Below are 24581 nucleotides of genomic sequence, written 5' to 3'. Positions count from 1 at the left end.
TCTGGCCCGTGGAGCCAGTGCTGGCCCCACCTGGGAGGGAGCAGCCATTTCCACAGCTGCCATCTCCCCAGTTGTCGCAGCCTCACTGGATGCTACAGTCAGTGAGAGAGGGGCGGAGAAGCTGCCGCCCTCATCCGGAACGCCCTGAGAGGTGCCTGAGGAGATGCCAGACAGCTGCTATGCTGACGTGAGGTCGCTTTGGACCTCCCTGCTCACCGTGGAAGGATGGGCACTGGAAAGGTCCAGGACCTCCTGCTCGAAGCGACTAAGAATAGTGATCTGTGCCTGGCTGCCGCCAGTCCTCACACACTCTGCCATGTTATGAACATTCTTTTCCTGAAAATGAGAGACGAGCATTGATTAGTGAAAATTGCACATGGGCTTTCTTCACGCATGGCTCACCCCAACCAGGGTGGGACATATCAGGGCTCCAATGTCTCCTCACCCTGCTGCTGCCAAACATTCACACAAAGATGCTAGGCCTGGTCCACACCCTCCCACCTCACCCATCCTTGGACACATGCTGCCTACACCACATTAGGCACCACATCATATATCCTTCCATAGCAAGGAGGCGCAAGCACGTGGAGCGCAGAGTGCAGCAGATGGTCCGGTGCCACACCACCTTGATGCTCCCCTCCCAGCATGTCACCACCCTGACTTGGATATGTCCTGGGGTTCAATCACAGCGCCTAGGTGCAGCTCCTCCAGGTTGCCCCCAAACCAATGATGTGCGACTCTGTGTAACACATGCTGCAGGGGCAAAACACATCTCTTCATCACCCTCTCAGGCTGACCTCAGCATAGGCAGTATCTCTTGGCCCACCCAGCAAAGGACAAATGCCGTCAATGATTCAATGCAGTCCCTACACTCAGGCTTGGGGCGGGGGTGGGGGGTCAGCAGGGGGGTAAACCGACCTGTTGGGTTACATGACCAATGCCAACATGGTACTCACCCTGCCAGAGCACAAGTCGTTGAAGCGCTTGTGACACTGAATCCAGGTGCGCTGCACCATGTCACGGGAGCTCACCACCTCCTCCCACGCACATTTCGTCATGTGGAGGGGCCTCATCCTCCCATCCTGGGGAACCAGCACCTCCCACCATGCTGCCGCCGCCTCAAGGAGGGCAGCAAGGCAGTCATCCATGAAACAAGGGGCACACGGCCTGGCCTGTCCCGCTGCTGTACCCTCCAGCCTCGCCTGCTCTGCTGCCCTATCCTCTGGACTGGCCTGCTCACCAGGAGCCCTCTGGTAAGCACTTCCACTTGACATTGAGCAGGCTTGCAAAGCCGCTATCCTTGGGAGTCGGGCATTACGCTGGGTGGATCTTAATTGGCCCGCCCACGTAAAATAGTAACGTGGACCCGATCGCGGGCAGCGATCGGATCCACACCCGCCCACACGTGCCCGCTCCACCCCCACCCTCCACCCCCAAACAGAAAATTCAGCCCATGGACTCATGAGTCCCACAATTACCATTCTGTATATACTGGCTGATGATCCCTACATTTGTTGACATTTCCAGGCTCAGGAGGAAAGAACATCTTGTGTAAATGTCCTTACTTAGGATGGGAAAAGGGTCTGCACCACCACCACCCACCTACACCCCACCCCCCTTTCTGACCCTGCATCCCGCCCCCCCAACAAAGGCCATGCATAACTCATGGGCCAGGCTGTAATTCTGGCTGGAATATCCTGAATGGGCCATGGATTTCTGTTACAAGAATTCCACTATGGATGTGAGAAAATTTTTTAAACCATGTATGTAAAATCTATAATTACTACAGTATAAGTTGCTAAAGAAAAAAAACTGCATGCAAAAGAAAGACAGAAAACATTATGGAGTTACAACCAGTTTTATTTCCAAGGATGAAAATGATAAATTCATGTCTGTTGGAGTGGTTGACTTTCTAGACAACAGCTCTATTTTCAGAACAGTGATACTGTCTATAGGCAGTGCCAACCCTTAACAAGTGACTAGACAATGGAATGTTTGATACAATGACTGGAACAAATTAGAAGACATGAATGACAGGTTGAATCAGGTTCTAGCTAATTCCTGTAAGTGGCATTTCTCGACGAAGCAGCACACCACCTCATGAGAAAATCTGGTACTGCAGTCATCCTGAGCAGCAGCAAATGTGTCCTTTATCAACTGAGCCAGCAAGCTATTGGAAGCTCTGGAGAATATCCAGCACTTTCTCTAGCAAGCACTGATTCCCACACCATCTCTGGTATGTTATTCAAGCAAATAAGTCATTTGCTTTCTATATTTGATTTGCCTAATTTTTAAATATATTTTGAAGTATTTTATATATCAGTACAGAAACCAGGATCAAACAAATTTTCTCTGATTTCAAATAAGTTTTAGACAATACAATTTTGTTTTCTCTACACATTTGTTTCAAAATTCCAGATGTGGGGAATGGGAGGAGGAGGAGAATTTCACTGTTGCTGGAAAATATCTGGGAAAACAACAAGTACTTATTAGCAGCTGTTTTTATTTTTCAAATAATGCAGACTTATAGGCTTTGTTAAGTGTTTGTAGTTTGCATGACAACTGATAAATAGTTATAAATGCCATAAATCAACCAATACCAGATCCCAGGTTACCAGACTGACAGTAAAGATATTGAATGAGAAGGGATTATTAAAGCAAATGATTCCCTGCTCAAAAAGGATGAGCTTGTTTTTGCACTTGGTCTTCAGGTTGCACAAAGTACCAATAAAGTCAAATCTCAGTGCAAACTTCATAATAATTAGACCAATGTACCGTAAATATTTTAAAAATCCATTTAATATACCAGTAGAATAATGAGCAGTGTTAATAAGAATAACCTATAGTCTAAATACTGTAGTTTTGAGATTAAAACAGCATAACCAAATGAATCATGGTGCAATTCTTTTACAATGAATATACTAGAGAACAGTTAAAATTCTCACACAAGTCATTGGAAGTGGTTCCAACTGTATGTATAATTGAGTTATTTTTCTTCATTCCCTAATGGTGCATCAGAAGAATTCAGTTACACATTGCTCGGAGTTTTCTGTTCATTAGTTTAAAGCAGTATGAGGTTGGAAAATGACCACTTTAGTCTCAACCCATGGTGACAGTGAGAAATATGTGGTATTGGTTGATCTCTAACAAATACCCAAAACTGCTCCACAGGGCAGAGATTTTGCACTTTATATGGTACAGTGTAGAAAATGCTTTCTAAAAATTACATTTCGCAACAGTAAACAGAAGTAAAATGAAATATGACTAAGGCACTTAGCACTTCAAATTTTCAGCATGAGATATTAGAATTTTTAGCCAGATCACTTGTAAAGAGAATAAAGTCTGAACTGAAAACAATTACAATGTTATTACTAAATAACTAACATTTATCTTGCCTAAAACATTAAATACATTGCATTTTGTATATAAATCTGTACAAAACATATGGTCATTTATTTTTGAGAATGGTACTTGTATCCACAAAACATATACAGGAATCAGGTGTTGTAGCTTTACAAATGTTTTAGTAGCAAGTATGATTTACAAGGGTTACCAGAGCTTATTATTAACTACAAAAAAAAATACACACACACAAACACACACACGCACACACACACACAGGAAAAAAAATCATATGTTTTCTTCACTTGAGATTTTCAATAATTTACCTGCCCTTTGTTTAGCACTGGTTAGACCTGGGGGAGGATTCACAACATATTCATGTTATTTGCAAGACTTTTTGATTTGAATATAGATTAATTTACAGACTGTGGTCTTTAAGAAACTATGTGGACAGTTCATTTGTCATACAGGTGTGTGCATTAATTTTGTATATATCAATATGCTCCTTAAATTATATGTTAGCACAATTATGTAGAAAATTATATTGTAACTTTTAGAAGAATAATTTGGCTCCACCAGTGACTCAGCAAAATTATTCAGTGAGCTGCTGGACAATATTTGTTCCAGATTTGATGCCATTTCCATGCTGCATTAACTGAACTCAGCAGGGAAAGTAGTGGGAGCTCTGAATTTGGCATCAGAGCCCCTGGATTTGGCAGTGGAAAGTGACCAGAGTTTCACTCTATATCCAGCAACATCTGCTGGAGGTTCATTGGATGATGGCTAAAGCAGGCTAAACTGTGGTGCCTCATCATTGAATAGCTTGCCAGCATAGAGGTTTAAACATGAAAAATGACTACCTCAGCTATGTATAGTGCTTGGAATCAGAGCCAATGCCGACTCAATAGTTTCAACAGAGGACTGAGGGGTAAAAGTTGGTGAGGACAAAAAGTGAATTCATGTTCAAGGCAATTGAGGTAAATTTTCAAAGCAAAGTAATAATAAAATTAAAGTGCATCCATAAACTACTAGCATCCTTTAAAAAGAAAACTGCCAAGTAATGATTCTGTACTAAAATCCAATTTTGAACTACTCAAAATAATATACATCCTATGTTATTGCAAATTTGAGTTACTCCCTTCTCATTACATGAAATTTTCCATTGGGTGTCCTCAAACGTTGAATAGATAATGTGAAGGTTATGATTGATTCAACTTATGAACAGTCTTCAGTAATTTTTGTTCTAGTTAGAACTTTCCTCTGGTGGCATTGTGTAAAGAAATTTCAAAGTTTTCTTTTAAATTGGTTCTTTATCAACAATTGCAAATACAGTGCATAGAACATTGACTAACTCAAGGTGCTAAGTACATGTAACCAAATTAATTGAGGACAACAGCAGCAGCCAATACTGCATCATATGTTTCTATCATCTTATCATATGAACAGTGGAAACTGAAGCCATGGATGGTACCATTTCAGACACATCTTCAGAAATCTAAACTTTAGAAGATTACAGTTTTAATTAATGACCTGCTTTATATGCACTTTTATTCTTCAGAGATTTAGTGGATTCACTTTCCGATGAATAAACCAATTGATATACTCCTCAATTTGGCAAAAATCCAAGCTAAAGCTATTGACTATCATTTCTGTAGATGGCATGTTTTGAGAATTTAGTCACAATTAGGTTAGGGCCTTATCTGAATTCTTCTTTTACTTCAGAATTTCAGTCTAGAAATCCTCCATCACAGAAAGAAAGTCTGGAAAAAGTAAGGTCATTGTATGGAAGAAGAGCTCCAGAATGCCACTTACTTCATTTAGGAATACACAGATATACCCTGATGACGTTGGTTTGGGAGAGACACATAAAGGATAGCAGATGGAACACAGAATGTGACACAGTGAACCTTGAATATAAGTAAACACTAGATCATTAATTAGTGCACGTTTTCTGTCTGGAAATGATAGAGAGCAATATGCAGTTGTTGATTAGCACTGTGTGGCAGGATCCCAGCAAGATCCCAACTTCTAATACAAACTGAATGTTGCCTATGTGTTGCATTGAGCAGGCAGCCATTGAAATTCAGGGTAACCCCAAGAAAATACAGTTCCAGCAATTTCTTTATGCTGCTGCTGTGAGATACACTTCATGTTGATCTAGGGCTCTAGAAATCCACCTGCCTGTCATCTGACTCTACAATGGGAACTATACACATTTAATGAGGCCAGTCAAAATACTGTTTTTAATTGTATAGTCTTTGCTAAAGTCTATAACTCAATCCTACATTGATTGAAACTTTTCACCTACATAATTATTATTATGTATAATTACATTAACCAAAAAATGGAGTTTGAAATTTCAAAAACACTTGACTTTGTAAATAGGTGACATTACACTTGTAAAATTTAATTTGTATTTTCTTTATAATGTCATTGCCAACTGGAATTCAAAAGGAAGCTATTAAGATGTAACCAGGTTAGCAAAAAGAATGATTTATTTTGATATCAGAGTTTGGCAACCATACACAACTCAGCAACTTCTCTGATTGCAGTGAAACATGAATCTTAGCATTACTAAGTTAGTTCCTTTCATACATTTACACTTCTTGTATTATTACTTTTAATTGTCCTTCCCTCCCCTTCCAAGTTTATAAACAGGAAGCAAGAGTAACAGAGTCTTGACTCAAATAAGGATAACTGTTCTGAATTTGCATTCCTGGTGTGGAGGTTTACTGACTGTCAACATACATTGGAAGTCGAACTTCTTTGACTTTCCAACTGTTAAAATTAATATTTGGAAAAACTATACTGCCTGAATTCCCAGTAGATGTGCCTGTCAGCGTTAATTTGTGCACTTTGGGTGCATATTTCTAAACTTATCCTTGTATTGTAGCTTTTTTTACATCTTGAAATCAGTCATCACTTTTTTTCACTGTGAGTTATTACAATTCATTGAAAAATGTTGCTCACGTTATCTAAAGGGAGTTGTGAACACATGCATCTAACTGGTAATGACCATGCAATGTTAGCTTAAGTTTTTAAGAAAGGAAAATAGGCAGAAACTAAGAATAAAAGGAAATATTTGTATATTTAAAGAGATGAGCTCAGAAATTATGTTGTCCGATATTAACATTGGAATGTTTCATGCGCTTTCATGAAATTACTTTGTGTGCTGTTTTAATAAACATTACCCATTTAAAATAAATAGGTTAAACGCCGGACAAGATAGTTTCATACAAACATGGCTAGTGGTTTGATGCAATATTGCACAGTGTTATTTCTAGGATATGGTTTTCAGTGGAAAGGAGCTGAAAACTATAAACAAGGGTTGATAATACAATCCCACTGGCATATTCTTATCAACACATGGGAAACTAGTCTGTTAAAGCGGTAATAGCTTATAGGAATGCTTCCAAATCACTATCACATATAGACAGAGACAACAATCAAGTCTCTGCTCACACTGCAAGTGGTAATATGACATGTTTTCATTTGCTACACCTGGCATTAACAGCCTTAAAATGCGATTAATAGCTTTACTGCACATTTAACACCCATGATGTGGCTGGTGTTGTTTTGAAAAGGTCTACCACTGGGCATCCACAATATCCACCTTTTTCATGCTCATTTAAATATGCAAGTCTCAGTTGGAAATGGCTAAGCTTGAGCTGTGCATGCTCCAGTCATTGCCAATGATGATAAAAGGGTAAGAGGCCAAGCCATGGCTCAGTGTAAAATCCAGGCCCTACAAAGTCTGGGATTGGCTTCCTCAATCACCATCCTCCCCAGCTGCTTGCTGGCCCAATGAATGAGGCCAGTGCCTCAAAATCATGACCAGTGCCTCAAAATCATGGCCAGTGCCTCAAAATGATGGGTGACGTGTCACTGCAGGTTCTCTTGTCTGGCTGGCATGCCTCAAAGGTCAAAATTGTCTTCAGTAACTTTTACGTCATTAGTAGCTGTACTCTGTGACATTAATACAAGACGGAAGAGTGAGCAGGGATATCTAGCAGCAGAATAGCAGTATTGCACTATAATTTTTCCAACTGATCATGAGGACTTTGAACATGAACACCTAATTATAGGTCATTTGAAAACCTGCACCAAAATGCACAGCAGCTGTTTTAAAAGAGGAAATGTTTTATTTTAGAAACAATATGCATGTGAGCCTATCCTAACTATTTTTCATCCTGTTTAAAACAACAAATACTTCACAGCAGTGTGTAATAAGAGACAACTTACTTCATTTTATCTTTTGCTTAAGTAAATTATGTTTATCACTATCTTGGTGTCAATTATTTCAAAGCCATTTAGGAGGCCTTCAAGTAACATAATAGCTTCACACAGTCTGTTAGTCTCAATCTATTGTATGTTACTTGCACTTTGTATTGCCTCTATTATTTTTCCAAATGAAACAATTGCAAATCTAATCAACATTTTTTTAAAAGTCATAGACATAAATTGTAGATATTGATGCGGGATTGGTGGATTGGTAGAGTCCTAGCGTATCACTGAGCATTTACTCTCACTCATATAATCAAATTGATAATCCCAAGCAGAGTAAACATGTATTTTCCTTAAAATAAATCATCAAGTGCTTCCTTATCCCTTGCCAGGTGACAGTTCTTAGTGATGTCCAGCTTCTGTTTCCGGTATGCAGTCATTAGGATATTGGGAAAGCATGTAGCCTGGTAAACAGATGCACTTAAATGATCCCTCCGTGTTCTCACAGCTTGCATTTCTGCAGAGTATGCTGTCACTCAGATCCTCACATTCATTAATATCTGAAATGCAGTAAACAGGAGAGAGTAATTTCAACTAATTGAAAAATCATTTGCACCTAAGAAATAACAGCAGGAGCAGACCATAAGGCCTCTCCAGCTTGCTCCACCATTCAATTAGATCATTGACTTTACCTCAACTCCACTTTGCTGCCTCACCTCTGTATTCCATAATTTTGTTGTGGCTATAATGTTTTAGTTACTATGGAGTGGCATTTTTATGGGCTGCACTTATTTTATACTCCATCAATTTCCCCCCTTTAGCTCCTGAAATATTGGGCACTTCCTGCTATGAGTTTCTTTGGAAAGAGTGTTGTCTGCTATTTGACTTCAAGAACTGAACAGGTTAAGGTGAATCTTGTCCTCATCTCATACCTATATATGATCACGAGGAGAAAAACCCTGCATTCTCTCTAATCTAGGGATGCTGATGTCAATTCTCTCAACCCTATCGAGATTAACGGCTTCACAGTCTATTAGTCACAACCATTTATATGTTTCTTGCACTTTGTACTGCCTCTGTATTTTTTTCAATGCTGAGATTAATCAACAGTGTAACTCATTTTAACAATTAATTTGCTGGGTAATGCAGTGAGATAGACTCCTTTGACTTAGAGGGTATGGGCTAAAGTCTAATCCAGACAGATAATTAGGTTTTACTCTGATAGTTTCTAGTCAACTATAAAAACAGATATGCCAGCAGTGTTAGAACATAGGTTTACAACCCTTTTCAGCCCTGTACCACAAAAAAAATTCTTATGCCCCATTTGTTCAGTGCAGCAGCTTCTTAATCCACTTAGCTTCTTTTTGCTCAGATTGTCACCTTCTGCAAGGGGACCCTACAGCTGAAGAAAACTGGATTCACTCATGGGGTAGTGTTAGCAATGGTACTAATGAGAGAGCTAGTTCTATTTGGGAGAAATGATAAATCAGAAAGCAGAACTGATAAATACCATAGAGAATACCAACAGAAGGAGGTCAGAGTAAGAAAGAAGGGGAAGTAGGAAGAAAATGATATACTGAAGAAAAAGTTCACTCACCTACACAAGTCATTTTTGTCATATCAAGCTCAAACCCATCAAAACAATCACAGGTGTATCCTTCCTCCACTCGAACACATCGTCCATTTTCACAGCCATTCAGAATTCCACACTCTTCTGCTTGTAAGCCTTCAAAACTACTGGAACGATCTGAGAAAATAAGATCAAATAGTGCCAATGAACATATAACTAGGATAGCTTCAGGCATTCCTAGTTAGACAATACCATCTTTGAACTGACAATACCAGCTCCCACTGCCTTGGGTTCTGCCTTGCAATCCAGCCCAACTGCTGAATTCAGCTACTACATCCCACTGAAGCACTATGGCTATGTTCATTGACAAGAGATAGGACAAAAACCTGGCTGTTGTATTTTGAAAAATCTGTAAAATATTTGAAATTGAGGAAACATTAACAGATTTAACAATTACAATTGTATGTTCTGTTCCCATTGTCACTTACATACCCTGTATACGTTGAGGGAACCATCTCCTAACTTTATGTCTGTCACTTCCTTTCTAGTTACCTGCTGCTTACTTCCTCATCCCAAACAGCTCATAATACATTAAATTTAAATTTGGTCTACTTCACATTCAAAGGTCTTTCCCATCTGTATTATCCCAATTTTCCAACATTAAAATCTTCATGATGGTTGGCTTTACCTTTAGACTCTCTTTTCGCATCCACACTAGGACCATGGTTTGCCAATTGGCGCAAAAAAGTTACGAGACATGGGCCCGGATATTCTGCGAAGCGGCAGTCATCGTTGAATTGTCGCTACACTCGAACTTTTCCATTCCCCAATATGCTCCGCATTTCTTACTGGGTCTTCCAAGCCAGGCTTCTTTAAAAATGCGGAGCCCAGCATCCCTTGGAGAACTCCATCTCAGCTCTGTAGCATTGATGGGTGGGGAGGATGGTGGGGGAAGGGAGAAGACAGGACACGTCCCCTTTTTATGGCACTAGCTGCTGTACGGAAGGCTCGAAGTTTGAACATTAGTGAGTGGATGAATGAGTGAATGGATAGGGTGGTAAGGTGGGTGAGGTTAAGTGGATTGTGTGGTAGGTGGGTGAAGTGGTAGGTGGGTAGGGTGACAGGTTGGTAAGGTGGAAGGTGGGTAGACGATTTCACGACTGGAAGATCTGAGCCAATATGTTTTCTCCATAGTCAAACTATTTTCCATAATTGATAAAACAAATTGTCCTTTCCTGTTGGCATCTTTTATTCAATAATAATGGAACATTTGGAAATAACTAGTACTGAAAGGAGTATCTTGAATGTAATGTCCTGAGAAATAATGCTGATATAAAGGTTGAAAACAATTCTGAAAATTTTCCATGTAATGTTCCTGATTCGACGCGCACAGCCTACAGTATGTTGATTGTATTATATCAATGAAAACTGCAGCATTTACTTTTGTTGCATACACTATATTAGAATACTTCTTCACATTGAGAAGAAATGTTAGTTTAAAGTGGCATCTAGTGGTAGAAAGAATGAATTACATCAAATAAATTGTTAAAGAACTTGGTGAGGGCGGGTCAGAAATTCGGAGTGAAGTTTTTTCTTTTCAAAGCATACCAATTTAGCTGGCATTAATCCCATTGCTAAACGTATTTCAAAAATGTCTAAAGCAGAGATCAAAAACACGTGATTGTTCTTTGAGTATGTAATACATTTTTTATTCATTTACGGGATGTGCGTGCCACTGGCTAGGTCATCATTTATTGCCCATCCCTAATTGACTTTGAGAAGAGATGGTAAGCTGCCTTCTTAAACCACTGCAGTTCACATGGTGTAGGTACACCCGCAGTGCTGTTAAGGAGGGAGTTCCAGGATTTTGACCCAGCGACAGTAAAGCTACGGTGATATATTCCCAAGTCAGGATGGTGAGTGGCTTGGAGGGGAACTTCCAGGTGGTGGTGTTCCCATCTGTCTTCTGCCCTTGTCCTTCTAGATAGTAGCAGTTGTGGGTTTAGAAGGTGCTGTCAAAAGAGCCTTGGTGAATTCCTGCAGTGCATCTAGTAGATGGTGCACACTGCTGCCACTGTTCGTCGGGGGAGGAGGGAGTGAATGTTTGTGGAAGGGGTGCCAATCAAGTGGGCTGCTTTGTCTTGGAAGATGTCAAGCTTCTTGAGTATTGTTGGAGCTGCACTCATCCAGGCAAGAGGAGAGTATTCCATCACACTCCTGACTTGTGCCTTGTAGATGGTGGACAGGCTTTGGGGAGTCAGGAAGTGAGTTACTTGCCGCAGGATACCTAGTCTCTGACCTTCTCTTGTAGCCACAGTCCAGTTCAGTTTCTGGTCAATGTTAACCCCCAGGATGTTGATAGGGGCCTACTGCCTATTAAAGAAACTATTCTGAACATTCATAATTGATGGCAGGGCAGGTGCCAGGCCTACATCACTCAGGATTCTTCAGTACCACCCACCTCACCCCACCCCACCCCAATACACCAATGCTGCCAGTCAAAGGCTGTTTTAAAACAGCCTTTCCTGCGGAGTCAGGAGAAGCAGAATTACCTCTCTGGTCTCCACAGCAGTTCCAAAGACCTCTTCAGGTTTTCAGGATCCCCTCCAGAAAGTTTTCTTTACCTGCAGCGCACCTCTAGATCTCTCCCAATCATCTTGCACCCCTTCCCAATTACCTTCCAACCCCTACCAGCCTCTCCCTTCTACCTCATCCAAATCACCTTTCTCTCCCTCCTGATCTTTTCCCCTTTTTTCTACCACCTTCCTCCTCTCCCAATTGCCTTCCCCATCTTCCTTTCACCTTGCCTACTCCCTAACCCCTTCACCCCTCCCTATCATCTTCCCCTTTCCCTAGCGTCTTCTTATCGCCTCCCTTTCATCTTCCATCTCTCCCTATCACCTTCCCCCTCTCCCTATTATCTTCCCACTCCCTATCACCTCCCCCCTCTCCCTATCATCTTCCCATCCTATCACCTTCCCCCTCTGCCTATCACATTTCCCCTCTTGCTAACCCCTTCCACCTTTCCTCTTTGTTTTTCTCCTCTTTATCTTCTCCCTCTTTTTCTTTTTTGCCTTCTCCCCTCACAATCGCCTCCCCCTCCCCACTTCTGGTTGCCTCCCGACTTCCCAGGAGCACCTTGAGGGTTCCTGTCCATGTTGAAGTGGACCAAAGTTGATCTCCTGCTTCCTGGATGAACTTCACAAGGGTGCACAACAGGCATTTGAGCTCACCATTCTAAATGCTCGAGGCCCAATTTTGATGGGGCTATGGGCCTAGCCTATTCTCAGGAAATGTGCCAGTGAACCTACACCCAGCAAAATCCAACAAACACCAATGAAATGTCACAGGGAAATTTGTTTTAGCGGTTTTGGCTGATGGATAAATGTTAACCAGGACAACTGGAGAACTCTCCAGCTCTTCTTTGTATGGGATCTTTTAAGGACAGATAGTGTCTTGGTTGAAAACTGCAGCCAAGAAACCAATCTCTCAGACAGTGCAACATTCCCGTAGTACTACACAAAAGCTTCATCCTATATTCTGTGCTCAAGTCTCTACAGCAGACCTACAGCTGTCTTTATGGTGCATCAGTAAATGTGACATCTGATGTTCAATTCGGCGTATAAGCTTTATTAGCTACCTCAGTCAGGGGAAAAGTTTGACCAGTGGCCCCTTACAGGAAAAATACGCTGATGGAAGATAGGATTGGGCTTAACTGGCCGTGTCCTTCATGCCCATCACCCTTGGTTTCTGGGACAGGAGCAAGATGTAAGAGAGCCTAGGGCATTGGGCAAGAGTACCTGAAGTTATTATTATTGCCAATGAATGACAGCTGCCTTTCAGAGCCAGTATGCCACAATAGCCATAATATATGTGATCACCTAATTTACCTTAACGTTGGAGCCTCATAAACTTAGCTTATAACATGATTCCTGTTGACCATGCGTGTGGAAGGTGTGTCCAAATGCAGCTTCTAGCTAACCAGATTTCGGAGCTGGAGCTGCGGATGGACTCATTGTGGAGCATCCATGATGCCAAGCAAGTCGTGGATAGCACATTTAGCGAGGTGGTCACACTGCAGGTGAAGATTACACAGGCAGAAAGGGAATGGGTGACCATCAGGAACAGTAAAAGACTCAGAAAGATAATGCAGGAGTTCCCTGTGGTCACCCCCCTCTCTAACAGATATACCGCTTTGGATACTGTTGGGGGGGATGGCCTCTCAGGGGAAAGCAGCAACAGCCAAGTTCATGGCACCATGGGTGGCTCTGCTGCTCAGAGGGGCGGGAGGAAAAACAGTGGCAGTGCTATAGTGATAGGGGATTCAATAGTTAGTGGCACAGACAGACGCTTCTGTGGCCGCAAACGTGAATCAAGGATGGTATGTTGCCTCCCTGGTGCCAGGGTCCGGGATGTCACAGAGCAGCTGCAGGACATTCTGGGGAGGGAAGGTAAGCAGCCAGTGGTCGTGGTACACATTGGTACCAGCGACATAGGTAAACTAAGGGATAAGGACCTGCAAGCTCAGTACAGGGAGTTAGGAGATAAATTAAAATGCAGGACCTCAAATGTAGTAATCTCAGGATTACTCCCAGTTCCATGTGCTAGCGAGAGCAGGAATAAGAGGATAGACCAAATGAACACATGGCTGGAGAGATGGTGTAGCCGGGAGGGATTCAGATTCTTGAGGCTCTGGGACCGGTTCTAGGGAAGGTGGGACTTGTACAAACTGGATGGGCTGCACCCAGGCAGAGCTGGGACCAGTGTCCTTGTGGGGGCTTTTGCTAGTTCTGTTGGGGAGTATTTAAACTAGTGTGGCAGGGGGATGGGATCCCAGGAGTAGGATCAGATAGGTCAGATTCAGATCAGAAAAATGGAGGTAGAAAATTAGCTAGGGACGTAATGATAGACATGGAGTTACAGGAGAAGCAAAGTTTAAAAAGCGTCCAGCAAGGGAAATTGACGGGGTTAAACTGTTTATACTTCAATGCAAGGAGTATGACAAACAAGATAGATGAGTTAAGGACGCAGGTATACACCTGGCAGCAGGATGTCATTGCTATAATGGAGACCTGGCGAAAGGAGGGGCAAAACTGGCAGCTAAATATCCCTGGTTATAGAATCTTCAGACACGATAGAGTAGGAGATAAAAAAGGAGGGGGGGGGGGTAGCACTAATGGTTAAATAATCAATTCCAGTTGTGAGAAGGGATGATATACTAAATGGGTCAACAAACGAGGCTTTATGGATTGAGTTTAGAAATAAAAAAGGGACAGTCATACTACTGGGAGTATACTACAAACACCCAAATAGTGAAAGGGAGATAGAAGAACAAATATATGGGCAAATTTCTGCTTGTAAGAACAAGAGGGCAATAATAGTAGGAGACTTCAACTATCCTAATATCAACTGGGATTCAAACAATATAAGGGGCACTGAGGGAGAAAAATTCATGCAGTGTGTCCAGGAAAATTTTTTCAACCAATTAGTGACAAACCCAACGAGAGGAGATGCAATTCTAGACCTAGTCTTGGGGAACAAAGAAGGACAAGTGGGTGAAGTGACAGTTGGCGACCATATCGGGGACAGTGATCACAATTCAGGTAGATTTAGCATTACCATGGAAAAGGACAGAGATAAGGCAGGAGTAAAAGTCTTGAACTGGGGGAAGGCAAATTTTGCAGAAATGAGAAGGGACTTGGCTGAGGTGGACTGGACAGCACTGCTGGAGGGTAAAACAGTGGAAAACCAGTGGGAAGCACTAAAAAGCAAAATCCCAATTGTACAAAGTAGACATGTCCCCTACAAAAATAAGAGTGGTACTGCCAAATCTAGACCTCCCTGGCTGTCTAGAGGAATGCAGAGGAAGATCAACAGAAAAAGAAAGCGTATGATAGGCACAAAGAACTAAGCACTGCAGATAGCCTAAACGAATATAGGAAGTGCAGGAACAAAGTAAAAAAGGAAATAAGGAAATCAAAGAGAGAGCATTAAAAAAGATTAGCAAGTAAAGTTAAAGATAACCCAAAGATGTTTTACCAATATATTGATGCTAAAAGGTTAGTTTACGAAAAAGTGGGACCTATCAGAGATGAAGATGGAAACTTGTGTGTAGATGCAGAGGCTGTGGGAAGGGTTTTGAATGAATATTTTGTCTCCGTGTTTACAAAGGAAAGGGAGGATGTAGATATAGTAGTCAAGGAGGAACACTGCAAGATATTGGATGGGATAGTCATAAAGAGAGAGAAAGTACTCGAAAGGTTGAAATCCTTGAAAGTTGTTAAGTCGCCAGGGCCAGATGGATTGTTTCTGAGGCTGCTGAAGGAAGTCAAGGAGGAGATAGCAGTTGCTCTGAGAATGATTTTCCAATCTTCACTAGATATAGGAGAGGTACCGGAGGACTGGAGAAATGCAAACATAGTTCCATTGTTTAAAAAGGAATCAAAGGAAATGCCAAACAATTATAGGCCAGTTAGTCTTACATCGGTGGTGAACAAATTAGTAGAATCAATCCTGAGAGATAGGATTAACTGTCATGTGGAAAAGAATGGACTAGTCAGGGATGGTCAGCATGGATTTGTTAAAGGAAAGTCTTGCCTCACAAATTTGATTGAATTCTTTGAGGAAGTGACAGCGTTGATGAAGGTCGTGCAGTGGATGTTGTGTACATGGATTTTAGCAAGGCATTTGACAAGGTCCCACATGGCAGATTGGTCAGGAAAGTAAAAGCCCATGGGATTCAGGGTAATGTGGCAAACTGGATAAAAGGTTGGCTTTGTAACAGGAAACAAAGGGTAATGGTCAATGGATGCCCTTGCGAATGGAAAGTTGTCTCAAGTGGTGTTCCACAGTGCTTGGTGTTGGGACCCTTGATGTTTGTGTTATATATTAATGATTTGGACGTGAATGTGGGGGGCACTATTGGGAAATTTGCAGATGACACAAAGATTGGCCAAGTAGTGGATAGTGTAGAGGATAGCCATAATCTCCAAAACTATATAGATGGGTTGGTAGAGTGGACGGTAAAGTGGCAGATGGATTTTAACATAGAGAAGTGTGAGTTCATACATTTAGGGAGGTCAAACAGCTACAGGGATTACAAAATAAATGGGAATATACTAAGAGAGGTAGATGAAGTGAGGGATCTTGGCGTACAAGTACACAGGTCCCTGAAGGCAGCAGTTCAAGTAGACTAGGTTGTAAGGAAGGCATATGGAATGATCTCCTTCATTGGCAGAGGTATAGAATATAAAAGTAAGGTATAATATTGGAATTGTATAAAACACTGGTGAGGCCACAACTGGAACATTGTTTGCAGTTCTGGTCACCACATTACAGGAAGGACGTAATCGCTCTGGAAAGACAGCGGAGGAGGTTTACTAGAATGTTGTCAGGGTTAGAAAAGTGTAGCTACGAGGAGAGATTGGATAGTTTGAGGTTATTTTCCTTAGAACAAAGAAGGCTGAGAGGTGACTTGATTGAGGTGTACAAAATTATGAGGGGAATAGATAGAGTGGACAGGATAAAATTGTTTCCCTTGATGGAGAATTCTAGAACCGGGGATATAGATTCAAGATAAGTGGCAGAAGGTGTAGGGGGGACATGAGGAAGAACATTTCTATGCAGAGGGTAGTGGGTGTCTGGAATTCGCTGCCCAAGTTGGTGGTAGAGGCAGAAACTTTAAACTCTTTTAAGAAGTACTTGGATCTGCACCTAAAGTGCTGTAAGCTGCAGGGCTATGGGCTGGGTGCAGCAAGATGGGATTAGAAAGGGCACCTGGGTGTCCTCGGGCTGGCATGGACAAGATGGGCAGAATGGTCTCCTCCTGTGCTGTAAATTTTCTATGGTTCTATGAGTGCAAACTACCAGCAGCCTGTATGCTTACAATCACATTGAGGTGGGTTAAGCACCTTGATACATTATATGGATAGGAGATGCCTGCCATCATGATCAGTTCTGGATGAGTGCCAGATACCAGGCAGGAAGGCCTCATGACGATGAACAGGCATTGTGCACAATTTAGCTTTTTAAAAATTCTTTCATAGGATGTGAGCATTGCTGACAAGGCCAGCATTTGTTCCCCATCCCTAAATGACCTTGGGAAGTGGGTGCGGAGCCCTTTTGAACCACTGCAGTTTATCTAGTGGAGGTACACCCACAGTGTGGTTAGGAAGGGAGTTCCAGGATTTTGATCCAGCGACAGTGAAGGAATGGTGATACAGTTCCAAGTCAGGATAGTATATGGCTTACAGGGGAACTTGCAGGTGGTCAGTTCTTGTAGTCGGAGTCATATATATCAGTGGAACTAAATGTTGGTTTTTAGGAATCTGGATGCTTCCATGTGTACCATCAACAATTCCCTGCAAGTTTTGGGAAACTTGCCACCTGTCAATAGTGCTGTGCACACTTATGGTGCTGCCTGCTTCCAATGAGGAAAGTGGTGATAGTGTTTTCCTAGCAAACAATAACAAACAAGGACTCTGTGAAATGTTTAGTACATCAGGGTAGATGCTGAGAGGATGTTTCCTCTCATGGGGGAATCTAGAACAAAGGGACACAATTTCAGAGTAAGGATCCTCTCATTTAAGACGGAGATGAGGAGGAATTTCTTCTCTCAAGAGGGTTGTTAGTATTTGGAATTTTCTTCCAGAGAGCAGTGGAGGCTGGGTCATTAAATATATTCATGGCTGAGTTAGACAGATTTTTGATCGACAAGGGAATTAAGGGTTATTGGGAACAGGACGGAAAGTGGAGTTAAGGTCACAATCAGTTCAGTCATGATCTTATCAAATGATGGAGCAGGGTCGGTGGACCAAATAGCCTACTCCAGCTCCTATTTCTTATGATCTTACTGCACAGAAGAATGACTGAAGTAGCCACTGCTCCTGGTCATGGCTTGAAAGGATACAGTGACATAAACTTTAATACTAAGTTCAGCCTCATAGGATGTCTAAAGGTGGTGCTAGGGGAAGCAGCAAAATTTGGTGACTCCCTCTTTTGTGAAGTGTTGACATATTCAGATGGGTTAGAACTTGACACTTCTGGGATGAGGATAAACAGGTGTGAAATCTGAACTTGCTTTTCTTCCTTCACATAAACTGATCCTTCTCCAAATTTGGACCTCACAAAGAAATTTCCCATATGGTGTTCTGGTATGCTAACCATATCAACCTTCCTATTATTCAAACTGTGCAGCAGCACATTCACTTCAGCAACTTTCAGGCAGTGTGTCAGCGCAGTGCCACAGAATATTTTATATCTCCACATGGGATTTGCTATTCTTGACAGTTGGGTTGTCACTTCACTTCCACGTACAGCCTTTTGAAAGGCGGACAGCTATTTAAAAATTATTTCCAGACTTTTAACATTTTCTGAAAATCCTGTCCTCATGTTGATTCACTCTCTGCACAGGGCACTGTGCAAAAGGAGCATATTTAAATTAATTACTGCTATGAATGAGTTTAAATAATGCCACAACTATACACTTCTTGTGCACTGTGCAATGGAATTCCTCTGGTACTATGACCACCCATGAAATATCTATAATAAATTAAAAGAAATAATAAGTGACATGCCTGATGAAGGATAAAGAGAATTTGCTACAGCAAATTCATCATTAGGGCAGGACTTGGAAATATAACACTGCTCTGTCACTGGGTTAAAATCCTGGAGCTCGCTCCCTAACAACATTGTGGGTGAACCTAAATCACATGGAATGCAGTGGTTCAAGAAGGTGGCTCTCCATGACCTTAAGTGGACAATAAATGATGGTCTTGCCTAATCCCATTACAAATATATAAAAAAAATCATTTGACCAATCCAATCACATCTAATGTAACTGAAACAAAGCCAGGTCATTAAAGGTATGGGCAATGCCTTCATATTAGGTCAAATTCACTTCTTCTAACTCACAATGGAACACATCATTAGTAAAATAATCATGCAATGTAAAATTGCACCTGCACAAAGGTGCAATTTTACAGGTGTAAAGTGAATGATCTACAGGCCTAGAACTAGAATTATCTTTTGCCCGAAAGCCTTATATGTTCCTCGTGGATAAAGCAGATGTTATAATTTTAGTCCATTAATTCACAGGAAAAAGCCTAATTGCAATAAAAAATTAACTGAATCATAGCTTACCATTGTCACTGCTACTAAACAATGGGGTTCTCCCAGGTTCTTGAGGACGGTACTGTGGAATGCGTGAATATCCTCTAGAGCCATACTCAGGCCTAGACTGTGGATTTCTTGATCCATATCCTTCACCATGCTGAGGTTCTATCAGACCATATTGAGAAGTAAGATGAGGATCTCTCAGTTCATGCCCTGAGTCAGGTTGTGGATCTCTTTGTCCATATCTTGGTCCAAGATAGGGATCTCCCGGTCCATATTCTATGTCAGGCTGAGAATCATAGGGTCTATATTCAGGCTGAAGATAATTGTCATAGGAGCCAATTCCACGTTGGAAATCCTGACCATAGGATGGTGATTCTGGGCCATATTCATAGCCAGGTCTATCACGGAGCCCAGTTGATTCATCAACAAATATCCTAGGAACATTACAAAGCTGTGCAAAATCATCTGTAATGATGCAGGAAGAAAATAAGTAAATAAAAAAAACATGAGCCAGCAAGAAAACAAGTATGAAAACATTAAACCTTTCTACTCTGATAACACAAACGATCTAGTGTTGGGGCTGATAGGTTGTCAAAATTTGATAGTTCCATTATGCAGTCCGATTATGATAACTTCGATATAAAAATTGTCTAGCAACTTTTTTTTGTGAGTCTTACTTTGAATCAATACATTACCTGCCTTGACATTTAGACCAACCTGTGATATATAAATCTTCTCTCAGCACACATACTCTGAGCGGTCAACCTCCGGGTGGGGTAAGGGAGGGTTCTTCCTTGCACATGAATGTTGTGTTCTGATGATATTATTGAGACCTGACTGTAATTTTAATTGGTGGGCTGAGGGGAAAAGCTGCTGTCGCCACCAGCCAGGTGCAAGCAGCGGGTAGAGAACACGGACCAAAAGAAGCTCAAAATGGTTCATTTTTAAGAGCATTTCTTATGGGGCCAGGAGTGCTCTCCTAGGCCACAATGGGAAAGCTTTCCACAGCCACAAACTATCCCTCTCCTCCTCAAATGCAATAACTTCTGAGACAACTACAGAAACCAAACGTATCATCCACTTACCAGGGGCTTGAATTTCAGGCACTCACCACTGGCTTCTAGCCCAGATGGGAACTTCTCTCAGAGTTAAATCAGGTTGACTCTGCCTGATTGTATTATGAATTTCTAAATGTCCTGTTATTGCCTCCTTAATAATTAATCAAGAATTTTCCCCATGACAGATGTTAGGCTAACTGGCCTACGGCATTCTCATGCATTTGTTGTAATCTTCCAAAATTCCCTTGGAAAACTGCAAATGTAACACCCCTTTTCAAGAGAGAGAGACAGAAAGCAGGGAACTATAGGCTAGTTAGCCTAACATCTGTCATGGGGAAAATTATTGATTAATTATTAAGGAGGCAATAGCAGGACATTTAGAAATTCATAATACAATCAAGCAGAGTCAACTTGATTTTGTTAAAGGGAAATCATGTTCAACTATTAGAGTTCTTTGAGGAGGTAACAAGCAGTGTGGATAATGGGAAACTGGTGTATTTGGATTTCCAAAATGCAATTGAAAAAGTGCCACACACAAGCTCAGGGTTTCGGGGGTAACACATTAGCGTGGATAGAGGGTTGATTAACTAAAAAGGAGCAGAGAGTGAAAATAAATGAGCTGTTTTCAGGTTGATAAGCTGTAACTAGTGATGTGCCACAGGGATCAGTGTTGTGGCCTCAACTACTTACAATCTATATTAATGACTTGGATGAAAGAACCCAGTGTATACTAGCTAAATTTGCTGATGGTACAAATATAGGTGAGATAGCAAGTTGTGAGGAGGATAGAGTCTGCAAAGGGTTTTAGATGAGTTAAGTGAGTGGGCAAAAATTTGGCAGAGCATAATGTGGGAAAATGTGAGCTGTCCACTTTGGCAGGAAGAATATTACTTAAATGGAGAGAGAATGCAGCAATCTGTGGCACAGAGAAATCTGGGTGTTGTGGTACATGAATCACAAAAAGCTAGCATGCTGTGCAGCAATTAGGAAGGCAATTGGAATGTTAGCCTTTATTGCAAGAGGAACGGAGTATAACAGTAGAGACGTCTTGCCACAGCTGTAAAAGGCCTTAGTGAGACTGCACCTGGGTAAAGTGTGCTATTGGTTTCCTTATTTAAGGAGGGATATAATTGTAACTCTTTTGAGTACAAACCCGTTTCCATCTGTTTCAGATGAAGTTACATAGTTTCCCATTGTGAGATTTGAACTCTTGATCTTGGGGTTACAAACCCAGTACCATAACTACTTGGCTATTTAGGCCAAGCTGCCAAGCTAAGAGATGTAACTCTTCGAGTACAAACACATTTCCATCTGTTTCAGATGAAGTTACATTGTTTCGTAGCTTGCCATTGTGAGATTTGAACTCTTGATCTTGGGGTTACAAACCCAGTACCATAACCACTTGGCTATGAAGCAGTTCAGAAAAAGTTCACTCAGCTGATTCCTTGGATGAAAGTGTTGTCTTATGAGGAAAAGTTGAGCAGGTTATGCCTAATACTCATTGGAGATTAGGAAAATGAGAGGTACTCTCATTGAAACATCTAAGCTACTGAGGGGACTTGACGAGGTGGATGCTGGGAGGATGTTTCCCCTTGTGGGGAAGTCCAGGACTAAGGGCCACAATTTCAAAGTAAGGGGTTTTCCATTTAAGATAGAGATGAGGAAGCTTTTTTTCTCTCGGGGTCATTAGATTTTCAAATTCTCTTGCCCAGAAAGCAGTGGAGGTGTGGTCATTGAATATATTCAAGGCTGAGTTAAAGAGACATTTGATCTGCAAGGGAATCAAGGGTTATGGGGGGAGTGCAGGTAGGAAAGTGGAGTTATGGTCACTATCAGATAGCCTTGAAATTACTGAATGGTGGAGCAGATTCAAGGGGCTGAATGGCCTACTTCTGCTCCTTTTCTTATGATTTTATGATCACTACAGGAGATAAATGTGTATGTGAGTAGGGCAAGAAAGAGGGAAGTTCTTCAGCCAATCAGATTGAACAATTTTCACTGAGACATGCATGGTGCAAAACTGGCTCCATAGCACCTGTTGTTTGGGTGCTATGTGTCCCATCTGTTACATAGTTCTTCTCTCTGACGTAAATGTACCAATCTACACAAAGAGAAACAATAATGTGGGTTCTTTATTTGAAGGTAAGACTATATACAGAAATAGTTAACTGGGACACTAAGGCCTGAATTTTACCCTTGGCGGGCGGGTACGATGGGCAGGCCCATGACTGGTTGGGAAACATATTGCCTCCTGTGATTGACCCCCGATCGCAATTTCACACTGGCTGGCCAGTTGGGCCCCACCCAACATGAAACGTGCCCTCCCAACTGTCAGGAAGGGGTGGACAGGGCGGGGGCGTGTCAACCGCTGGGTTCAATTGACAATCCGGAGGCCAGTTTAAAAATGGCACAGGCAGCTCCTTGAAGGCTGCCAGGAGAGAGCGTATCTTCTGTGTTGTGGACGCTGAAGTTATGGCATCAAGTGTGGCTGGAGATGCCAAGCGGGAGGGCAGGTTGGGTGGGCACTTGTACCTCGCGGTCCTCCTGGAGCAGCTGGCTGCCAGGAGAGACCCCTTTGTCCTCAGAGATGGAAGTAGGAGGCCACCGCACCTAACAAAAAGAGCTTAAGAGGTGGTGACAGCGCAGGTCAGTGGCCATGACATGGTGCACATGGGTGCAGTGCCGCAAAAGGTTTAACAACCTGCTGCGCTCGGGAGGGGTGTGTACTGTGTTGGCATGGATCAGTGTGTTGAAGTAATAAGGTCTGGCCATTCCCCGTGGAGCTCAGGGGTGTTGGAGTCTGAGTGCTAACTGTCAATGACACTGGAGCTGGCCAAGGGGGTGACCCCTGGCTGCTTGGACCGAGTGCCTTGTGGCCCGAGGGGCACGGCTTGGGTGTGCCCTGCAACGTGGTCCTCAGGTGAGGTTGGCCAGGCTGCAAAGACACTGCAGTTAGAGACTGGACTAATCCATGCTTCTCTGTCCTTTAAGGAGAAGACAACCCATAACAACATTGAAAGTTCGCAGACAGGCAGAGGTCCCCCCAAACCTCCTAATCCTATCCAGGTTTGATGCAGGACGCATTGGAGCTGGACAGGCATCACGCAGCTTGGTGAATGGAGAGGCTGGGGTTTCGGACAAAGGTAAGAGTGCAATGCACAAAGGTGAGAGTTTCAGATAGTGCAAACATTCTTGTGTAGTCTCATCATTGATGGGAGCCTCAAAACTGGATTCCCCATTTATCATTGAAAGGCGATGCAGGTCTCCATTGTCTCACCAGGGTGCCTGGCATGCACAATGACAGTGTGATGACTTTAACTAATTACATGTCATTGTTCTCCATTAGATTTGCCAGCATGCACTCAATCGCAGGACCACGAAGAGCCACCCTGATGCCAGAGGACTGCCAGGCTTCAAATGTACCTGTGTCACACTCACTCTCTGAACCAGGCACCAGTGCAGATACCTGCACCTCAGTGGGCATTAGATCCTCAGCTAGAATGTTGGAGCATTGTGGTGAGGGCACTTCACACTCAATTGAGGAGTAGGCAGAGGCAGAGAGTGCCCAGGGCGCTGGCAGTCAGAGGATTGCTGGAGACCAGGACGTTGCTCAGTCAAAGGCAGATTATGGGCCTCTGGAGTTGCCCATTAGGCGGTAGATGTTGATGTTCAGCGGGATGTGCAGGAGGATCTGGCGGAGATCCATGAGGGTATGCATGTCATGGGTCTCTGTTGTGGAGGAACCCATGTGGAACATAAGCACTGTGTTGACCCTCATGGCCGAGCGCACTGCCTCCTCCATTGAAAGAGTGGCATCTCTCATGGAGAGGCAGCTCCAGGAACAGAATCAGGGGTTCCTGGGGTTGCACTTGGACCTGCAAGCCGTCACACAGACAATGACCTCAGGCGCTCAGTGTCAGTGTGGGAGATGGGTGAGGCACCCAGTATCCCAGCAAGCTGCCTGTCCATCAATGGCAAGCAGGGAGGTCCACAGTGACCTCACATTGGCGCACGAGCTGCTTGTCATCTCTGTGGGCTCCTCTCAGGATGCTCTGGATAATGGCAGCAGCTCCTCCACCCCTCTGCCAGTGATCTGATGAGGTTGCGATGACTGGGGAGATGCCAGCCATGGCATTGGCTGCTGCCTCCCAGGCAGGGGCATCACAGGCTCCACTGGCCAGAGGACAACTGCCAAAGTCATCAAGGCCAACAAGACACCAGAGTTAGCAGGCTGCCTCCAATGCTGCTACCATGAAGGGGCGTGGGGGGGG

The 24581-nt window shown here is 42.7% G+C and overlaps 1 protein-coding gene across 1 annotated transcript in view; it reads right to left on the bottom strand.

Moving 5' to 3' along the window:
* Window positions 1–1842: 1842 nt before the first annotated feature.
* Window positions 1843–24581, bottom strand: part of LOC121292264 (latent-transforming growth factor beta-binding protein 2-like) — a 658547-nt gene continuing 635808 nt past the window's right edge. Inside the window, exons 36-38 of the mRNA XM_041214068.1 lie at window positions 19277–19717; window positions 9164–9313; window positions 1843–8126 (exon numbers count right to left, since the gene is read on the bottom strand). Of these exons, the coding sequence (XP_041070002.1) occupies window positions 7969–8126; window positions 9164–9313; window positions 19277–19717 (749 nt within the window). The 3' untranslated portion in view covers window positions 1843–7968. The remainder of the gene's footprint in view (window positions 8127–9163; window positions 9314–19276; window positions 19718–24581) is intronic.

The sequence above is a fragment of the Carcharodon carcharias genome, chromosome 20, assembly GCF_017639515.1.
Source record: "Carcharodon carcharias isolate sCarCar2 chromosome 20, sCarCar2.pri, whole genome shotgun sequence".
Taxonomy (NCBI): domain Eukaryota; kingdom Metazoa; phylum Chordata; class Chondrichthyes; order Lamniformes; family Lamnidae; genus Carcharodon; species Carcharodon carcharias.
Note: the sequence above shows the minus strand (reverse complement) of the source record. Positions and strands in the feature narration are given on the sequence as shown.